Source organism: Typopeltis vanoorti, chromosome 4, assembly GCF_054136105.1.
Source record: "Typopeltis vanoorti isolate ZY-2024b chromosome 4, IOZ_Tvanoo_1.0, whole genome shotgun sequence".
NCBI classification, from domain to species: domain Eukaryota; kingdom Metazoa; phylum Arthropoda; class Arachnida; order Uropygi; family Thelyphonidae; genus Typopeltis; species Typopeltis vanoorti.
Window position 1 is genome coordinate 58560150 of NC_143552.1, and position 17310 is coordinate 58577459.

At 36.2% G+C, this 17310-nt stretch overlaps 1 protein-coding gene across 1 annotated transcript in view; it reads left to right on the top strand.

Annotated features, from left to right (window-relative positions):
- LOC150107342 (uncharacterized) overlaps nt 1-17310 on the top strand; it is a 243496-nt gene that overhangs the window by 14977 nt on the left and 211209 nt on the right. The window contains exon 2 of the mRNA XM_090391207.1: nt 1372-1536. Coding sequence (XP_090247333.1) covers nt 1372-1536 — 165 coding nt within the window. The remainder of the gene's footprint in view (nt 1-1371; nt 1537-17310) is intronic.

Below are 17310 nucleotides of genomic sequence, written 5' to 3' on the forward strand. Positions count from 1 at the left end.
CCATGTTTGGTCTCTAAAGCAGAGTTTCTGGACTATGTAAAAATAAATTTTAAAAAAAATTACAAAAAATATATGAAATTGATAAAAATGGCAAAAAAAAAAAAAAACTTAACCCACCCACGGAAAAAATATACTATAGATATATAATTACCTTTTGTGGGTGGGAACCACATAAAAGTTAAACACTTTTTTCCCCTCTTCCTGCATGCAGTCTTTCTCTCTCTCTCTCTCTCTTGAAATTTGCAGCCAAATGAAGATGTTTTCAGAACCACACACAAAAATTATGGAAATAGTATCATGCAGTGTTCTCATATAGGGAAAGGATAAAATTCTAGCTTTGTAATACAGTCTGATCAGGAACAGTTTTTGTCTGAGTCTCAGAAGTTTTCACCTTATACTTCATATTGCATGAAAATCTGAATACTTGAAAAAAAAAAAATCCAGTTCTGAAGAGTTTAACTGTTTCATTTATTTATTTTTTTAATGTTAGAATATTGACCTCATATTAATGGATAAAAATCCTAATTCATAAACATTTAGATTTGACCAGTTACCATATATATATATATATTTACAGAATCTTTCCCTTGAGCATTTGGGCTCTCCTGGCACGTGATTATGCTTGATGCTCGAGTATCAGCATGATAGTGTATCTTTCATACCCCAAGTAATATGTATTTTTGGTGAAAATGCTCAAGGGAAAGATTCTGTAAATATATATATATATATATATATGGTAACTGGTCAAATCTAAATGTTTATGATTTAGGATTTTTATCCATTGATATAGTAATATGAGGTCAATATTCTAACATTAAAAAAATAAATAAATGAAACAGTTAAACTCTTCAGAACTGTTTTTTTTTTTTTTTTTTTTTTTTCCTTTTTTTTTTTTTTTTTTTTTTCCCAAGTATTCAGATTTTCATGCAATATGAGGTATAAGGTGAAAAATGTAGTATAGAGATCAGACTGGCCAGCACAATATTCCAATATAAACTGTATTATGAGCACCTTTGGATGAGTTATTACAATGATATAAATTAAAGATGCCAAGAAATTATGCATTGTTCATCCAGGTAAACAGTTCAATTGTCATGCTTATGAAGCTACTAATTTCTTGATAGAACCACATTTTTTTATTTTTTTTATTGGGATACATTGTGCAGATTTCTGTACTCACAAAAATAAAATATCTGCATTAACTGGGCACACTTTGTTATGTATAATCAACTTTACTTAGTTATTGAAATACATTGTATGAATTGGATAATTGAGTCAAGTATAAATATAATTTTCATCTAGTTTTAGTATAAATTTTTTTATGAATTTTGTTATGCTAAGGACTTTTTCTCATTCATTTATGTTTTTAAGATTGAAGATGCTGTGGCACTGGTTCCAGGAATGGGTGCAGAAGAAAAGTTGAAAGCTGTTCAGTTCTGGAACTTTATTTCAGAAAAATTACAAGAAATTGTTAATAACAGTGCAGCAGATATCAATGCACTTGCACTAAAGATGGAAGAGGAAAATGCAGAAAAGGTGTATATATTTAAGAATGTTAAGGATGTTAACATATATTTAAGGATGTTGAAGAATGTTAATGTTAATATGAATTTTATTCAGAGAATAAAATTCATATTAATAAAAAAAGAAAGAGCTGAAATTAAAATTATTATATACTATTCCTATGCTGAGTAGGTAGCATAAAATAAAATATTTCTGTCAGGATAATTATATTCAGATTTTCTGTCATTTTATTATCATTCTGCATATAAAATTTTGGATGCATTTTGCAATAGTATATAATTAACCATTTGCTTTTTACATTTCTGTAGTTAATTCTGGCTGGAGATTTTTGATGAAAGCTGTTTAAAACACATTGTGCCATCTCATTTTTGCTTAAAATCATACTATTTTTAGTAGTAAAATGATTCATGATGATATGCAACTATATTACCTCAATCTCTAAGATTTAAACCATATATAAACCAGGCTGAGCTAGAATTTGTAGCTCTAATGGAATTACAAAGTGCTTAATATATTTCATAACACCATGGTTTGCAAATTTTATTATTATTATTGACACCTCCAAGGAGTCCGAAGATATCGCGGGAGGGCACCCACTTTACAACTCTCTGTCTCCACCACTACACCCTCAACCACCAATCATCCACATCAATGCCATTATTACATTTGAGGATTGAAAAATATGGTCACATGTACATATTTTTTTATATCATTCACACATGAGAGGCTACACGACCTACAGCAAATGAATCCTGTGTGTTGAAAGGTCAGAGCAAAGTAATCTGTTGATGTTCTTTTTTAAGAGTTGGAAGTTGTAGCCTGTAGAAAATATTTCATGATGAATACTGTTCCACAGAACTTAGGTAGGTCGAAAGATAGATAACTGGGAGTAGCAGGTTTGAGTCAGCAGTTCAACTGTAAGAGGATGTTGAGTAGCTGTTGCTCATGCTATTGTAATTTTGCAGAAATATTATTATTATTCGTAACACCTCCAAGGAGTCCGAAGACTCATCGCGGGAGGATACCTACTGTACAACTCTGTCTCCTCTACTACCAATCACCTACATCAGAGCCATCTACTGCCCACAACCACCACCACTACAGCTAGTATTTTTTGTCTGTAAATTGCGTGTGTTTTGAAGGGCCAATTTGTCTGTATGTGGGATGAAAAACCTGAGTTTCCAGGAGAAAAAACCCTGCTACCTCCGTATGAGATCAGCTAACTGATCTTCAATTGAAAAAGTCCATATAAAGATTTCCCCTGTCATGACAAGAATTGAACTTAGGCCTTTTCTAATCGAAGGGCGCAATGTACCGTCATTCTTCCAATTGTGCTACGGAGGCACTTATATGGGTTATGATGAATGTCATTTTGATGATGGACGTCTGTTTGAAGAGCTGCCATGAAAATATCTGTAAAAGAGATATTTTCAGGGTAACAATGGCTGAAGAGAGTTGGTGAGAGAGGAGTTGTTAATCAACCAAGCTGCCCTCTTCTGAACTGTTTAAAGAATTTTTAGAGAGGTTTTAGTGCACTACCCCAAATGTGAGAGCAGTATTCCAAGGTTTTGCATATTTGATGTTTGTACAGAGTAAGTAGCTGGACAGATGAAAAGTAGTGTAATGAGCAAGAAAAGATGCCTAGTTTTTTAAAAACTAAGGATGCCATAAAAGTGATTTATTTTATTTGAAAGTATTTAAAACTATTTTAATGTTTTGAATATTTTTTTCTCAGTCACAGAGATCTTCAAGAGAGTACAAACTAACACTTGCAACAAACACACACAAAGCTAAATGAACCATGTGGATGTAAGAGTCCTAACTAGGTGGAATGTCCTCTGTAGATTTCTGTAGCAGGTTTAGGTTATAAAATGGAATCTCAAAGGATTAATGTTTCCCAAATTTTAGGAAGTGTCTTGTATCCTCCCCATATTTATTTAAATTAGACTGATTTCTAAGGCAGCTACAGATTCCAAAAAACAGTCTTTCTTTTCTAAATTTGGTATGATGCTGCATGGTTAATTTTTTCCCAATTGATCCTATGGGTGAAGAAAGTTTATTTTTCACTTGGTTAGACTATAATAAATTTAGTTTAATCCTTCATCCAAGTAAAGATCACCTCGCTGTTGCTTCTGCCTGTATCTCCACCTCTGGGCCTGGCTCCCACTGAAGAGACCTCAATAAAAGTCAAAACTAGTCTGGGTAGTGGCCAATCCCTTAATGCATAACATTATACATATCCGCAAGGAGATGTGTTTTGCATTATGGGAGATACTGGGATAGGAGTGTTGTTAGCTTGGTCCACCTTTGTTACGAGTTGCCTGGTGTTGCACTACCTTACCCCAGTAAGGTAGTACAACACCATATTCAGTCCTGAAGATATTTTCAGGCGTAAACTTTGTTTGCTCACACTTGGATGAAGGATTAAACTAAATTTATTATGATCCTATGGGTGACATTCAAAGCATGGTCACTGATCATGACTGCAGATGTATTTTTGATGCTCTTCAATGCAAATGGTGGCTGATCTATCTGGTGTATATGGTGCACTGTTCCTGCAAGTTAGCAGGAACAGGCACCTTATATACACCAGGAATTGAGAGAGAAGGTTGCTGCCTTTAGTAAAGCAGGTAAGGTTAGCTGGTTTCAGGTAGATCTTAAAGACTGTGCAGAGGTTACATTTTTTTAATGACTTGGCTATTTTTTTGGATGTACCCCAGTAAAATTAAAATAGTTTTCAATCCTTTCCCAGTGCTGTTATTACTCCATTAAACCTGCAAAAACTATTTAATTTTACTGGGGGTACATCCAAAAAAATAGCCAAGTCATTAAAAAAATGTAACCTGTGCACAGTCCAAAAAATAGCCAGGTAGGCCTTGCAGCCTCTCGTGTGTGTGTGTGTGTGAGAGAGAGATCTGCCTTGACTGTTAAGTTACATTATGAAAGGTAAGGGGAGAGGAACTAACTTTTTTTTTCCCACTCCAGAAAATAAAGACAAAATTCTGTTTTGGAAAAACATAAGTGACCCAGTAGTTATTGCTCCATTGAAGGATGATGTGGAGATAAATATTAGATGATCTTGAAGCTTGAGGTTATTGACCACTTTAAAGTTTGTTATATCTTCCCATATTAATATTATAGAACCATAGTGATATTATAGGCTTTCATATTCTTTAACTCCTATTATATGAAATATGGAAAAGATTATTGTACTGTTATAATTAAATATTATGATAATTCTAATATGAGTTTAAAAAAAAGTATGGTAGTGAAACCAAAAATAAGAATTGATGTGAAAGTGAAATATGGTAAGAATTAATGGACATTACCTATGTTAAAAAGATAATTCCCTTTACACACACAAGAGAGGCTGCAAGGCCTACCTGTAGCAGATAAATACTGTGTGTGTGGGTGGGTGGGGGGAGGCTAGAATCAATAGTAATCTGTTCGTATTCTAAAAGGAGCTGGAATACTTTATGGGGAGGGCTGTTCCATAGAACAGAAGTAGATGGAATAAAACACAGCTGAGAGTGGGCAGGTTTGTTGAGTCAGCAGTTTAATTGTGACAGAATGTTGTTGCAACTGTTGCTCATGTTCCTTTAGGTTTGACAGAAATAGGGACTTCATGGATGCTGGTTCTGCTGAACAACACCCATGGAAATAGTTATACAACAGTCATAGTACAGAAACTGACCATCTATGAGAAAGTGGCTGAAGAGAGTCTGTGAGAAAGGGATTGCCAATCAATTGAACTGCTTTCTTTTGAACTATGTCATGAATTTTTAGGGCAGTATTAAGTGCACTACCCCAGATATGAGAACAGTATTCCAAAGTTGGGCAGGTTTCAGATTCTTACAGAGTAAGTAGTTGGACAGAAGAGAAATAATGTCTTGAACAAAAAAAAATGCCAAAAACTTGGCATTATTTTTTTGCTCAAGAATGGAATGTAAAACTGCTATAGAAGTTATGTGATCATGACTGTAGAACAATGAATTAAAATTTTATAAGACAAAGAATGACCTAATAGAAAATATCACAATGTTAGAACTGAAAAATATAATAAAGAAGATGAAAAATAGGAAAACGCCAGGAGAAGACAATATAAATATAGAACTATACAAAAATGCAGGTGAAAAATTTAATGAAAGACTTTTGAAATTTTTTAATATGGTTTGGATATCTGGAAAAACCCCTAACACTTGGAAAAAAGCACTGGTCATCCCAATCTATAAAAAAGGAAATAAAGACAATTGCAATAATTATAGGGGAATTAGCCTGCTGAATACAGGATATAAAATATATGCAGGAATATTAAAAGAGAAACTAAGCAGCATTGTAGAAAACAAATTACTAGAAGAATGGTTTCCGAAAAGGCCGATCCTGCATAGATCCAATTTTTACTTTAAAATTATTAATAGAAAAGAATTTCAAAAAGAAATACATGTGGCGTTTATTGATTATGAAAAAGCTTTTGACAAAATTAGTAGACAAAAATTGTTTAAAATATTAACTAATTTAAACATACCAAACCAACTTTTATAATCTATTCAAGAAATATATACAGGAAATAAAATAGCAGTTAAATTAGAACACACCTCAGAATGGAAAGATATATCAAGAGGAGTATGACAAGGATGTACCCTCTCACCTCTGCTTTTCAATATATATATAAATGAAATATTAACAATCTGGAAATAGCATAACCCATTTGGTTACAAATGACCCCACAAATGAAGATAGATACACTACTATTTGCAGATGATCAAATAGTATTAGCTACATCAGAAGATGACTTACAAAGATCATTAAAATCATTAAATGATATCTCAAAGCAATATAATATGACAATATCCAAAGAAAAAACAAAAATAATGGCATTCAAAGGAGAAAACCCAATAAGAAGTAAAATAGTGATAGATAATAAAATACTAGAACAAGTAAACACTTTCCGATACTTGGGATGTGGTCTATCATACGAAGAAGAAAAAGACATAGACACTAAAATATCAAACTTTGTCAAAGTAAATGGCATAATAAATAATATATTTAAGCCATCCCTGGTACAAAAACACACTAGAATCAGACTATATAATGTCTTTCAAAACCAACTCTACTATACGGAAGCAAAACATGGACCATGAAAAGGAAAGATGAAAAACGAATTCAAACAGCAGAAATGAAGTTCCTCAGAAAAACAGCTGGATATACCAAGTGGGACCATAAAACAAATGAAGAAATCTTACAATCCCTGAAAATAAAACCAATTAATTACTACATAAGACAGTATAAACAAAAATGGCTAGAACATTTAAATCGAATGGACAACAGCAGACTACCAAAAATATTATACAGATACAAAATAAGCGGAAAAAGAAGAATCGAAAGACCAAGACAGAGATGGCATGAGACTGGAACAGGCCACATAGCCTAAATTCCATGTTAGGAAGAAGAAGAAGAGACTGTAAAGGCTAGAAGTAAGAATCAGTCTGAGGGAAGAGAGAGAGAGAGAAATCTAGTCATGACTGTTGCTTTGAGTATTATCAAAAATAAGTGGAGAACTAAGTTTTTTGTGAGAAAACAGGCAAAACTGTTTTGGAAGCAGTAAAGATTGCTTGGTTGTGATTGTGCAATGAACGATGGTGTGGAGATTATTAGTGACTAGGGCACTTATCACTAATTATTTATTATTATTATTATTACCCAAGACCTCATGGAGTCGAAGACTCATCTGGGAGGTCCTTTTATCACACACACACATCTCATCATACCATGTCTTAAACACACTCAAACTCCTTGCAGACACCACACTCTCAGGCAAGACATTCAATCATTCACAACTCTGCACGAAAAAAACCTGCCTCTCACTCCCCTACTCACACCCTCTTTATACAGTTTCCAGGGATGACCTCTGGTTCTCCCCTGATCTCCCACTATTCTCTGTAGAACTTCTCCACCACTGATCTTATAACAACCCCTTACCAACTTGTAGGTCTCTATCATATCTCCCCCTCTTCCTTCTCTCCACCAGACTCTGCAAATTACATCTTCTCAATCTTTCCTCATACTCAACATTCCAGAAGTCAGAAACTACCTTAGTCAGTTGCCTTTGGACCCTTTCCAACATCTCTTCATCCTTCTGAAAACCCGGCAACCAAATCTGGGCACAATAGTCCATGTGTGGCCTAATCAAAGCCTTATACAATGGAACAAGAATCTTCCTACTTCTCATTCCCAGAAGTCTTTGTGTTGTCGTCACAATTTTGGCGATGTGTCCCCTAAATTTTAGATCCTTATCCACTATCACCCCCGGATCTCTTATTTCCCTACCTCCAACAATATATTCTCACCAAGCATAAATTCTGCATCCCATCTTTGTTTTCCAAATTTTAAAACCTTACATTTCGCAACATTGAACTCACATCCCCATTTCCGTGCCCAATCACTCAATTTATTCAAGTCTTCTTGCAAGGCCACAACATCTTCACTACTCTTTATGGTTCGTCTCAACTTTGCATTATCTGCAAACAACTGAATATCTCCATCCAAATCTTTGCCAATATCATTAATATACAAGTTAAACAGTAATGGCCCTAAACCAGACCCCTGAGGCACTCCACTAGTGACTTTCCTTTGCCTGGATATCACACCCCCATACACAACTTGTTGATACCTATCAGATAGCCAGTCTCCAATCCAATGCACTAATCTAATATCCAACCCCATCTGCTCTAGCTTGACTGTCAACTTATCATGAGGTACTCTATCAAAAGCCTTTGCGAAATCTAAGTATATCACTGTGTATCCTTCTCCTCTGTCCAAGGAAGCAGTCAATTTATTGTAATAAGTAAGTAGATTACTAACACATGACCTTCCTTTAGCAAATCCATGCTGTCCATCGAAGATATACCATTGTTGTCAACCCAAATCTGGATCCTAGTTCTTACAAGCTTCTCCAACAATTTAACCATAACAACTGACACACAGATAGGTCTATAGTCTGATGCTTCAGTTCGATCACCTCCTTTATGAAGTGGCACAATCTTGCCCTCCTTCCACTCCTTAGATACTTTACCGAGTACAAGACTCGCATTAAAAAATATGTCAAAACACGTGTCAACTCCCTGGTACATTCCTTCAGAATACATGGTGATATATTATCAAGTCCCACAGCCTTATTAACATCTAGTTTACTCAACTCCCCATACACCTCTTGCTCACTTACAGTCAGTCTCTCCTCCCGATCATCTACTGCTCTCAATCTTTCCATGAAGTCACATTCACAAGATTGAAGGATCTTTATGAACTGCTTATTAAGTATCTCCACCACACATTCTGCAACAGCTGTCTTTATACCATTTCCTCCAATCAATGTCATCTTTCCATAATCATTCTTTCTTTTGCTGGCTACATGTCAATAACTCCCTAGGATTCTTTTTGGCTTCATTAGCTAACTGCTGTTCATACCTTTCTTTAGCTACTCTCACCAACCAAGTCACCCTCCTTGCCTGGTCTTTGTAGACCTCATGAAATTGGTTACTTCCACTTCTCTTATGCTGCCTCCACAATGCCCTTTTTCTCTGTATCACATGCTTAATCTCTTTATTCATCCATCTCACACCTACCTTATTTAACCTTCTCACCCTTGGAATACATTTAGACATCATCTACTAAATAGTTTTTGAAAATCCCCCAAGCTGCATTGATCTCTTTTCCAGCTAACTCCTCATTCCACGCTACACCCACAAGCTGTCTCCTGAGCTCTTCATAATCCCCCCCCCCCTTTTAGTTCCACATATACCCTTTTTTCACAGGGGTCCTTGCACTGCTGGTAACCACCCAGGTAATCACCTCATGGTCACTTTCACCAATTGGTGGATGATTTGAAACCTCATTTATAATTACATCCTCTGATGAGATGACCAAATCCAAGATCCTTAATCCTCGTGTTCCCTCTGTTACATACTGTCTGCGATAGTTATCCCTCAAAAACTCAAGAAACTCATTTTCTTTACTTCCAGTTGCTATCTCTTCATTCCAGTCTATATTGCCATAATTAAAATCACCCATAATGATCACCCTTTTCTTATTTGCTTGGCTTATTTGACTATACATTTCACTATCACATTACCAGGTCTGTAACAACATCCCACCAAGTATTTGATTCTATTCACCTCTATCTCACACCATACTGCCTCAAAGCCACTGGCCCTATTTCCCTCTTGCATCTCTACCTTGTATGGACATAACTCTTTCTCTATCATTAATAGCACTCCCATCTCCTCACACATTTCAGCCAGAATATCATTCATAATCCTTGCTCTCCACCTCACCTCATTTCACCACAATCATACCTAGGCAACACACTGACTACCCTTCTGTCACACTATTCTCTTTTATCTTTCCAAGCAGCCTCCTGATATTCATTCTGACATGCTCTTTGTTCTCTCTCAAATCATTTGTACCAATTAATACTATTAACTCTTTTGCTCGCTCCCGCCTCATATCCAGTGCCTCAATCACTCTACTCATTTTACCGCCTGGAAAACATACCTTGTGCATTTTATCCTCTAGCACACCTTTAATAATGTAGTCGCCATACAACGCCACTCGCTCATCTTTCGTTAACTCTTTCATGCCATCATGATTTATTTTAATAGTTTTGACCTGAATTCTCTGAATTTCATTCCGCATCCATTTCATTTCTTGCCTCATCCAATCCAATTCACTTTCTGAATCTCGCGACACATTCTCTCTATCATTAAATCTTTCTAACTCTCGACCCCCTCTTCTCACTTTCCCTCTCATTCATTCTTCTTTATTTCCGTACTTTCGGTCCAACATACGTCATCCTTTCACTATCATTCTTCTCACTTTCACTCTCATTTATCTTTCTTTGTTTCCATACTTTCGGACTAACACGCATCCAACTTTCACTATCATTCTTCTCGCTTTTACTCTCATTCATCTTTCTTTGTTTCAGTACTTTCAGTCCAACATGCGTCCAACTTTTGCCATCATTCATTCTTTTTTTGCTATCATTTATTCTTTCGATTTTTTTCATTTGCGATTTCTGAGTCACGCCATTTCTACTTTCATTCGTTCTCTCAATTTCATTTCTTTCCGCCACTCTCGCCTCACTTTCGTCCCTTTTAACATCTGTAATGATCTCTCGCCTCACTTTCATCCCTTTTAACATCCTAATGATCTTGAAGCTTGGGATGTTTGAGTACTGTACTACCCTGGCACATTTTTTGGAAAACCATGGCTTGGACATAGGATAGGGATTTTGAATAGAGTGAGAAATGAAAACCTCCATTTCAACTTGGATAATTTCTGTAACTAGATGACAAGTATCTGGATCAATATTGGATCTGCATTCAACATTAAAACTTGCAGAAAACTTATAGAAGGTTGCAGAAAACAAAACAAAACAAAAAAACAGAAGGGTTTTATTTTTTTTACTATCATCAGCGAAACTGTGAATAGTCAGTGAGAGAAGATCATTTATATATAAGGATCTTCCTTATATATATGTAAGCCATGGTTCTGTTATTTCACCCAAAGTAACAGGACCCTGAAGAACACCTGCATTAACATAGAAATCTAAAGAATCTTTCACCATTATGTGTAGTGAATGACCTGAGAGAAAACTTGCAGTCTAATTACAAAGGGAGGAACGTAAACCATAAGATGGTAATTTACTAAGAATTCCTCAATGCCTGACCCTATCCAATGTCTTGAAAATTGGTTAAATCCATATCAGTGGTTGTTGATTAGTTGACATTTCTCCAGATATCAAAGAAGTTGATTGTTGATGACCTCAGTTACTTTGGACAACATTAAAGTAAGAGCAATAGTTGGTAGTTGAGTGGTGGTAGACACTTATTACCTTTTTATTGTTGGAATAGGCTGTATGTAGGTTTGCTTCCATGCTGTGTGGTGGATGTCATCTGAGTAAAATATAGTATACAAATGGTAAAAAACAGGTATTAGTTCAGGAGCACATCTCTTGATTCTTTTAAGGTCTTTTTGGTGGAAGGCTACAGGAGACATGCAATACAGTGTTCCATGTAAAGAAGGTGATTTGCTTTCATCCTCTGTGTAGGAATTGGATGTGAAGAATGATGCTAGGAAGTTAGCCTTATCTTTAGGTGATGTCTTAGTGCTACCATTTGGATGGGAAAGAGGTGAAAGCACAGATGGACAAAAGTCAAGCCCATCAGCTTTTCGAGGCACCAGAAGGCATGACTGCCATTGGCTCAGATGTCAAGTTTTTACATTTAGCCCTTTTAAAGTTAAGACAGCTCTTTTAACAATACTTGGACAGATTGTGGGCTTCGCTATAGGCTGTGAAGGAAGCTGGAGTTTTTGTCTGAAGCTACTTATGATAAGCTGTTTTCTTTCCTTGCACTACCCTGGCACACTTTTTGGAAAACTATGGCTTGAATATATGATAGGGATTTTGAATAGAGTGAGAAATGAAACCTCCATTTCAACTTGGATAATTTCTGTAACTAGATGACAAGCATCTGAATCAATATTGGATCTGAATTCAATATTAAAACTTACAGAAAAAAAAAAGGGAATAGAAGGGTTTTATTTTTTTTAAAATGAATAATCAGATTGAAATTACAGTTAAGAACCTGACTGAGTATTAAAAACGGGTTAAAATTTTAGTAGTAGTCGAAGATTGTTAATTGTAGCCACTTTGTTTTTTTTTTTTTTTGGTCAAAAAGTAAATTATTCTTGTCAAGTATAATTTATATTATGGTACAAGAAGTATATTTTGATATATAATATTTTAAAAGTACAAGAGTTTCTTCTATAAATTTCAACACGAATCACTACAAGTATGGAAATATGAATATGGAAATACGTCTCTATGGAAAAGCTGCTAGTGAAGATATGGAAGTTTTCAGCAGGGTGTATACATGCAAAATGAGCCAGATTCCTTTAACAGACTTATCTTTCTTAAATGCAGTTGTGAGAATAATCTAATTCCTACATATTTAAGGATTAAACAAAACTTTTGCTAACCTCGAACATTCAGAATCTATACAAATGCCAGCTTGTCTCTACTAAAAGAACAAATACAGAATGCACGCAGGATTCCTAGCATTTTAACACAAGATATTATAACCTTTTCAGCTTTCCAAGCCATTCAGGCCTGATATTTGGACATTTGTAGCATGGCTCTCAGCTGAAAATGAATTGAAAATATTTAAAAAATAAAAGAACTTTAATGAGGAAGTTAAGCATTCTTGCAACAAATAATGATCTCAAGAACTTTTGGTAGACAAGGCAATCCATAACTTGTCAGGTTATATTCTTTCAGACAATGAAACAAAAGTGCTTATGATAAGTGATGACCTATGTCCTCTAAGAGTGGAGAATTTGGAAGGAAGTGAGACAAATGATTTTGAGAGCGTATGGTGTGAAGTAGAGGTAGGCAAGACAGGATATTTAGTGGGGTGTTGCTACAGACCCAGGAGCACAGAGGATGAGGACCAGGAGATGTTTAGACAGCTAAGTTTGGCAAGTGCAAGAAGAATGATTGTTATGGGAGATTTTAACTTCAGTAGTATAAATTGGAGAGAGGAAGATGCATGTAACAATAGGGGAATGGAATTTCTAGAATTCTTGAGGGACAAATGTCTTAGGCAACATGTAACAGAGGGAACAAGAGGTTCAAAAATTTTGGATTTGGTTATAGCATCAGAAGAGTTGATAATAACTGAGTTGACGTCTCTCCCACCAGTTGGAGAGAGTGACTATATGGTGTTGACATGGAAAATGAATAGACATGCAGGAGTATCAAAGAGACGGGAACTTATGTGGAATTATAAGGCAGGTGATTATAATAGTCTTAGACATCAACTTCGGGAAGTTTCATGTAGGGAGGAATTGGACGGCCGGGATATCACCAGTGCGTGGGAAATTGTGAAAGAATATTTGTTATCAGCAATGGTAAGTTGTATACCACGAGTGAAGAAGAGGGCGCAATTTGGAGTAAAGTGGATGACAAACAACATTAAACAGGAACTGCATGCGAAAAAGAGGCTATGGAAGAGATATAAGACGACAGGTGAAGAGAGGATGGGTGAAGAATATAAGACACAGGCCAGAAGAGTGACTCGTGTGGTAAGGAAAGCGAAACTGGAATATGAGAGGAGATTGGCCCTAAGATCCAAAGAAAATCCTAGGGAATTTTTTAGCTATGTGGCCAGTAGGAGGAGAAATGACTGTGGAAGAATGATATTGTGGGATAAAAATGGGAATAGAGTGACTGATGCAGAGGACATAGTGGAATTGTTCAATGAACACTTTATTGGAGTATTTCATCCTAGAGGAGTCAGTTTTAATGCTAGAGGGATAGGACTGGTACGCGGTCTGGAGGTACAGGAGGAGAGTGTGTTTCAGATACTGAGTACTCTGGATGTCAGTAAAGCTGTGGGACTGGATGGTATTTCGCCACGAGTTTTGAGAGAATGTGCTAGCGAATTGACAATACCTTTAACGTGGCTTTACAATGAAAGTCTGGCTTTGGCAAAGGTGCCCAGGGAATGGAAGGAAGGTAAGATAGTGCCATTGCATAAGGGTGGTAACAGACTGGAAGTGTCTAATTATAGGCCAGTCTGTGTGTCATCAGTAGTTGTTAAGATCTTGGAGAAAGTAGTGAGGGACCGTGTACAGCATTGGGCAGATGAGGGTAATGTTATCTGTGAGAATCAACATGGATTTGTGAAAGGACGCTCTTGTTTTAGCAATATGCTAGCCTTTTATAATAAAGTTACAAGAACATTAGATGAGGGAAAGGCATGTACTGCAATTTTCTTAGACTTGGCGAAGGCATTTGACAGGGTGCCACATGATAAACTGATATTTAAGTTGCAGCACATGGGTCTGGATGTCAGATTGGTCAACTGGATTCAGGATTGGCTGTCTGATAGGTATCAGAGAGTTGTGTATGGTGGAGCAGTTTCCAGGAGGCAGAGGGTTACAAGTGGGGTCCCACAGGGCTCAGTACTAGGACCTATATTATTTAACCTTTATATCAATGACATAGCCAGTGGATTTCAGGGGGATATTCAGTTGTTTGCGGATGATGCGAAGCTGGGAAGGATTATTAGTAATAGCGCAGATGTGGTAGCCCTGCAAGAGGATTTAAATAAGCTAGATAGATGGGCAAATGAATGGGGGGTGTCAGTTTAATGCAGCAAAATGCAAGGTCTTGAGGTTTGGGAAACATCGATGGGATGCTGCATACTCTATGGGAGGAGTTATACTGGAGGAAGTAGGGGAGACAAGAGATCTAGGGTTGATGATTGATAGAAACCTGAAGTTTAGGGGACATATTGCAAAGGTGGTGAAGTTAACACATTGCTGCTATTATGAGAAGGACACTGACCTGCAGAGATAAGAGGGTTATCATTCCGTTGTATAAGTCTCTGATCAGACCACACTTGGAGTATTGTTCTCAGATTTGGTCCCCAGGATTTGAAGGGGATAAATTAACTGTGGAAAGGATACAAAGACGGATGACAAAGATGGTTTCAGGACTGTACAAGGATAGTTATGAGGATCGGCTGAGAGAATGTGGACTGCAGAGTTTGGTGGATAGAAGAAGGAGAGGTGATATGATTGAGACTTTTAAACTGTTGAGAGGTGGTTACAGGGTTGACACTGGGGAGTTCTTTCGCTTAGTTGATCAGCGGGAAGGAGTGATGACAAGAGGCCATCCCTGGAAGTTACGAAAGGAAACCGTGAGCAAGAGGGTAAGGAGTGGTTTCTTTGTGTGGAGGGTGGTTGAGCCGTGGAATGCATTGCCTGATGGAGTGGTGGGAGCGAGAACGGTCAGTGACTTTAAAGAGTGGTATGATAAACTTTGTGTTTCTCAGGGGGGGACCTCCCCTCGATGAGTCTTGACAGACTTTATGTCTTAGGAAGGACCTCCCTCGATGAGTCTTTTGACTCCTTGGAGGCCTGAATAATAATAATAATAATAATAATAATAAAGTAATTCTGAAATAAAAGCAAAAACTTTGATTTTGCAATTATTCAATAAAAATAAAATAAAATAAAATATACTGTGTGCATTGAACATGGCAAACATTGAATATGCCATCAAAAGACTATTGCTAGATGAAGCCAACATTATTAGGCTAGAGACCTCAACCTTACCTAAAAACACACCCAAAATGCAATATATCCAATGGGTTAAAAAACAATATTGAGAAATCTAAAACTGAACAATAACATAGTTATTAAAAGCAGATAACTAAAATTATTATTATATGAGCACCTCCGTGGAGTCCAAAGCCTTATTGCGGGAGACCCAATCTGTCCACACAATTTATCATATCTCTCCTTGAACTCCTTAACAGAGAAAGCACTCACAACTGACTGGCAGCCCATTCCACTCATTCACCACTCTCCAAGCAAAAAATCTACTTCTCACACCCCTACTTAACCACACCTTTATTTAACTTCCAGGGATGACCCCTTGTTATGGTCTCTCTCTAGCAGTGCTGAAACATTTCCCCTTCATCTATCCTATAAAACCCTTTAAGCAACTTTAATATTTCTATCATTCCTATCAAGCAACTTCTGCAATTCACACACCTTCAATCTATCCTCATAGGGAATCCTGTCTATCATCAATGTGATACATGGCTTGTAATCTATTTATCCCAAAATGCATAACTTTACTTTTTCTTGACATTAAACTGATACCTATTATCTTTTGCCCATACTTCTTCTTTTTCAAGTGTCATCCCCTAGAAGGAGGTTGGCAACCATGTCACGGAATCTTTTGCTGCTCTGGAACATTTATGGTAATTCAAGCCATTCAAGTAATTCAAACCAGTCCTTAATGTCTTCAAACCACATTCTCCTTCCTGGGTCTACCTCTCCCTCTTTTTCCATCCAATTTCCCTTCTAATATTAATTTCTGAATGCCTTCTTGTCTAGTTAGATGTCCAAAATACTTTAGTTTTTGCTCTTTAATTATTTTCATTAATGTTCTTTTCATTTTTGCTTTCTTTAAAACAACTTCGTTTTTCATTTTCTCTGTCCATGGTATTTTCAACGTTCTTCTGATGGTCCACATTTTGAAAGCTTCTAATTTTTTCTCTGCTTCTTTATTTAGAGTCCAAGTTTCACTGTTGTAGAGAAGGCTTGACCAGATATAGCATTTTATTAATCTTTTTCTTGTGTCTATATTAATGTCTCTGGATGTTAGAACAGTTTTCATATCAGTAAAGGCTTTTCTTGCTATCTCTATTCTTCTTTTTATTTCTTTAAGGGAATTTCCTCTGTCTGTAAACATTTGTCCCAAATATATAAAAGACTGACCCTGTTCAATTTTCTTTTGGTTAACAGTTATGTTCAGTTTCTTATTTATTGGTTCTTTTGATATAATCATGCACTTTGTTTTCTTTGGGTTAATAATTAGTCCCATGTCTAAACTTCTATTGTCAATTTCTGTGATTAAGTTTTGAAGATCATCTTCAGATTCAGCTATAAGAACCGTGTCATCTGCATACCTGAAGGTGTTGAAGTTCCTACCGCCGACTTTTACACCCTTCAGTTCTGAAATATTTTTAAAAACTTGCTCACTATATATATTAATCACTATATATACAGTAAGGGTGATAAGACACATCCTTGCCTTACTCCTTTTTTGATTTCAAAGTTGCCAGAATATGTATTTTTATATCTTATTGAGGCCATTTGATTCCAGTATATATTTGTAATTATACGTAGATCTTTTCCTTTTAATTCATT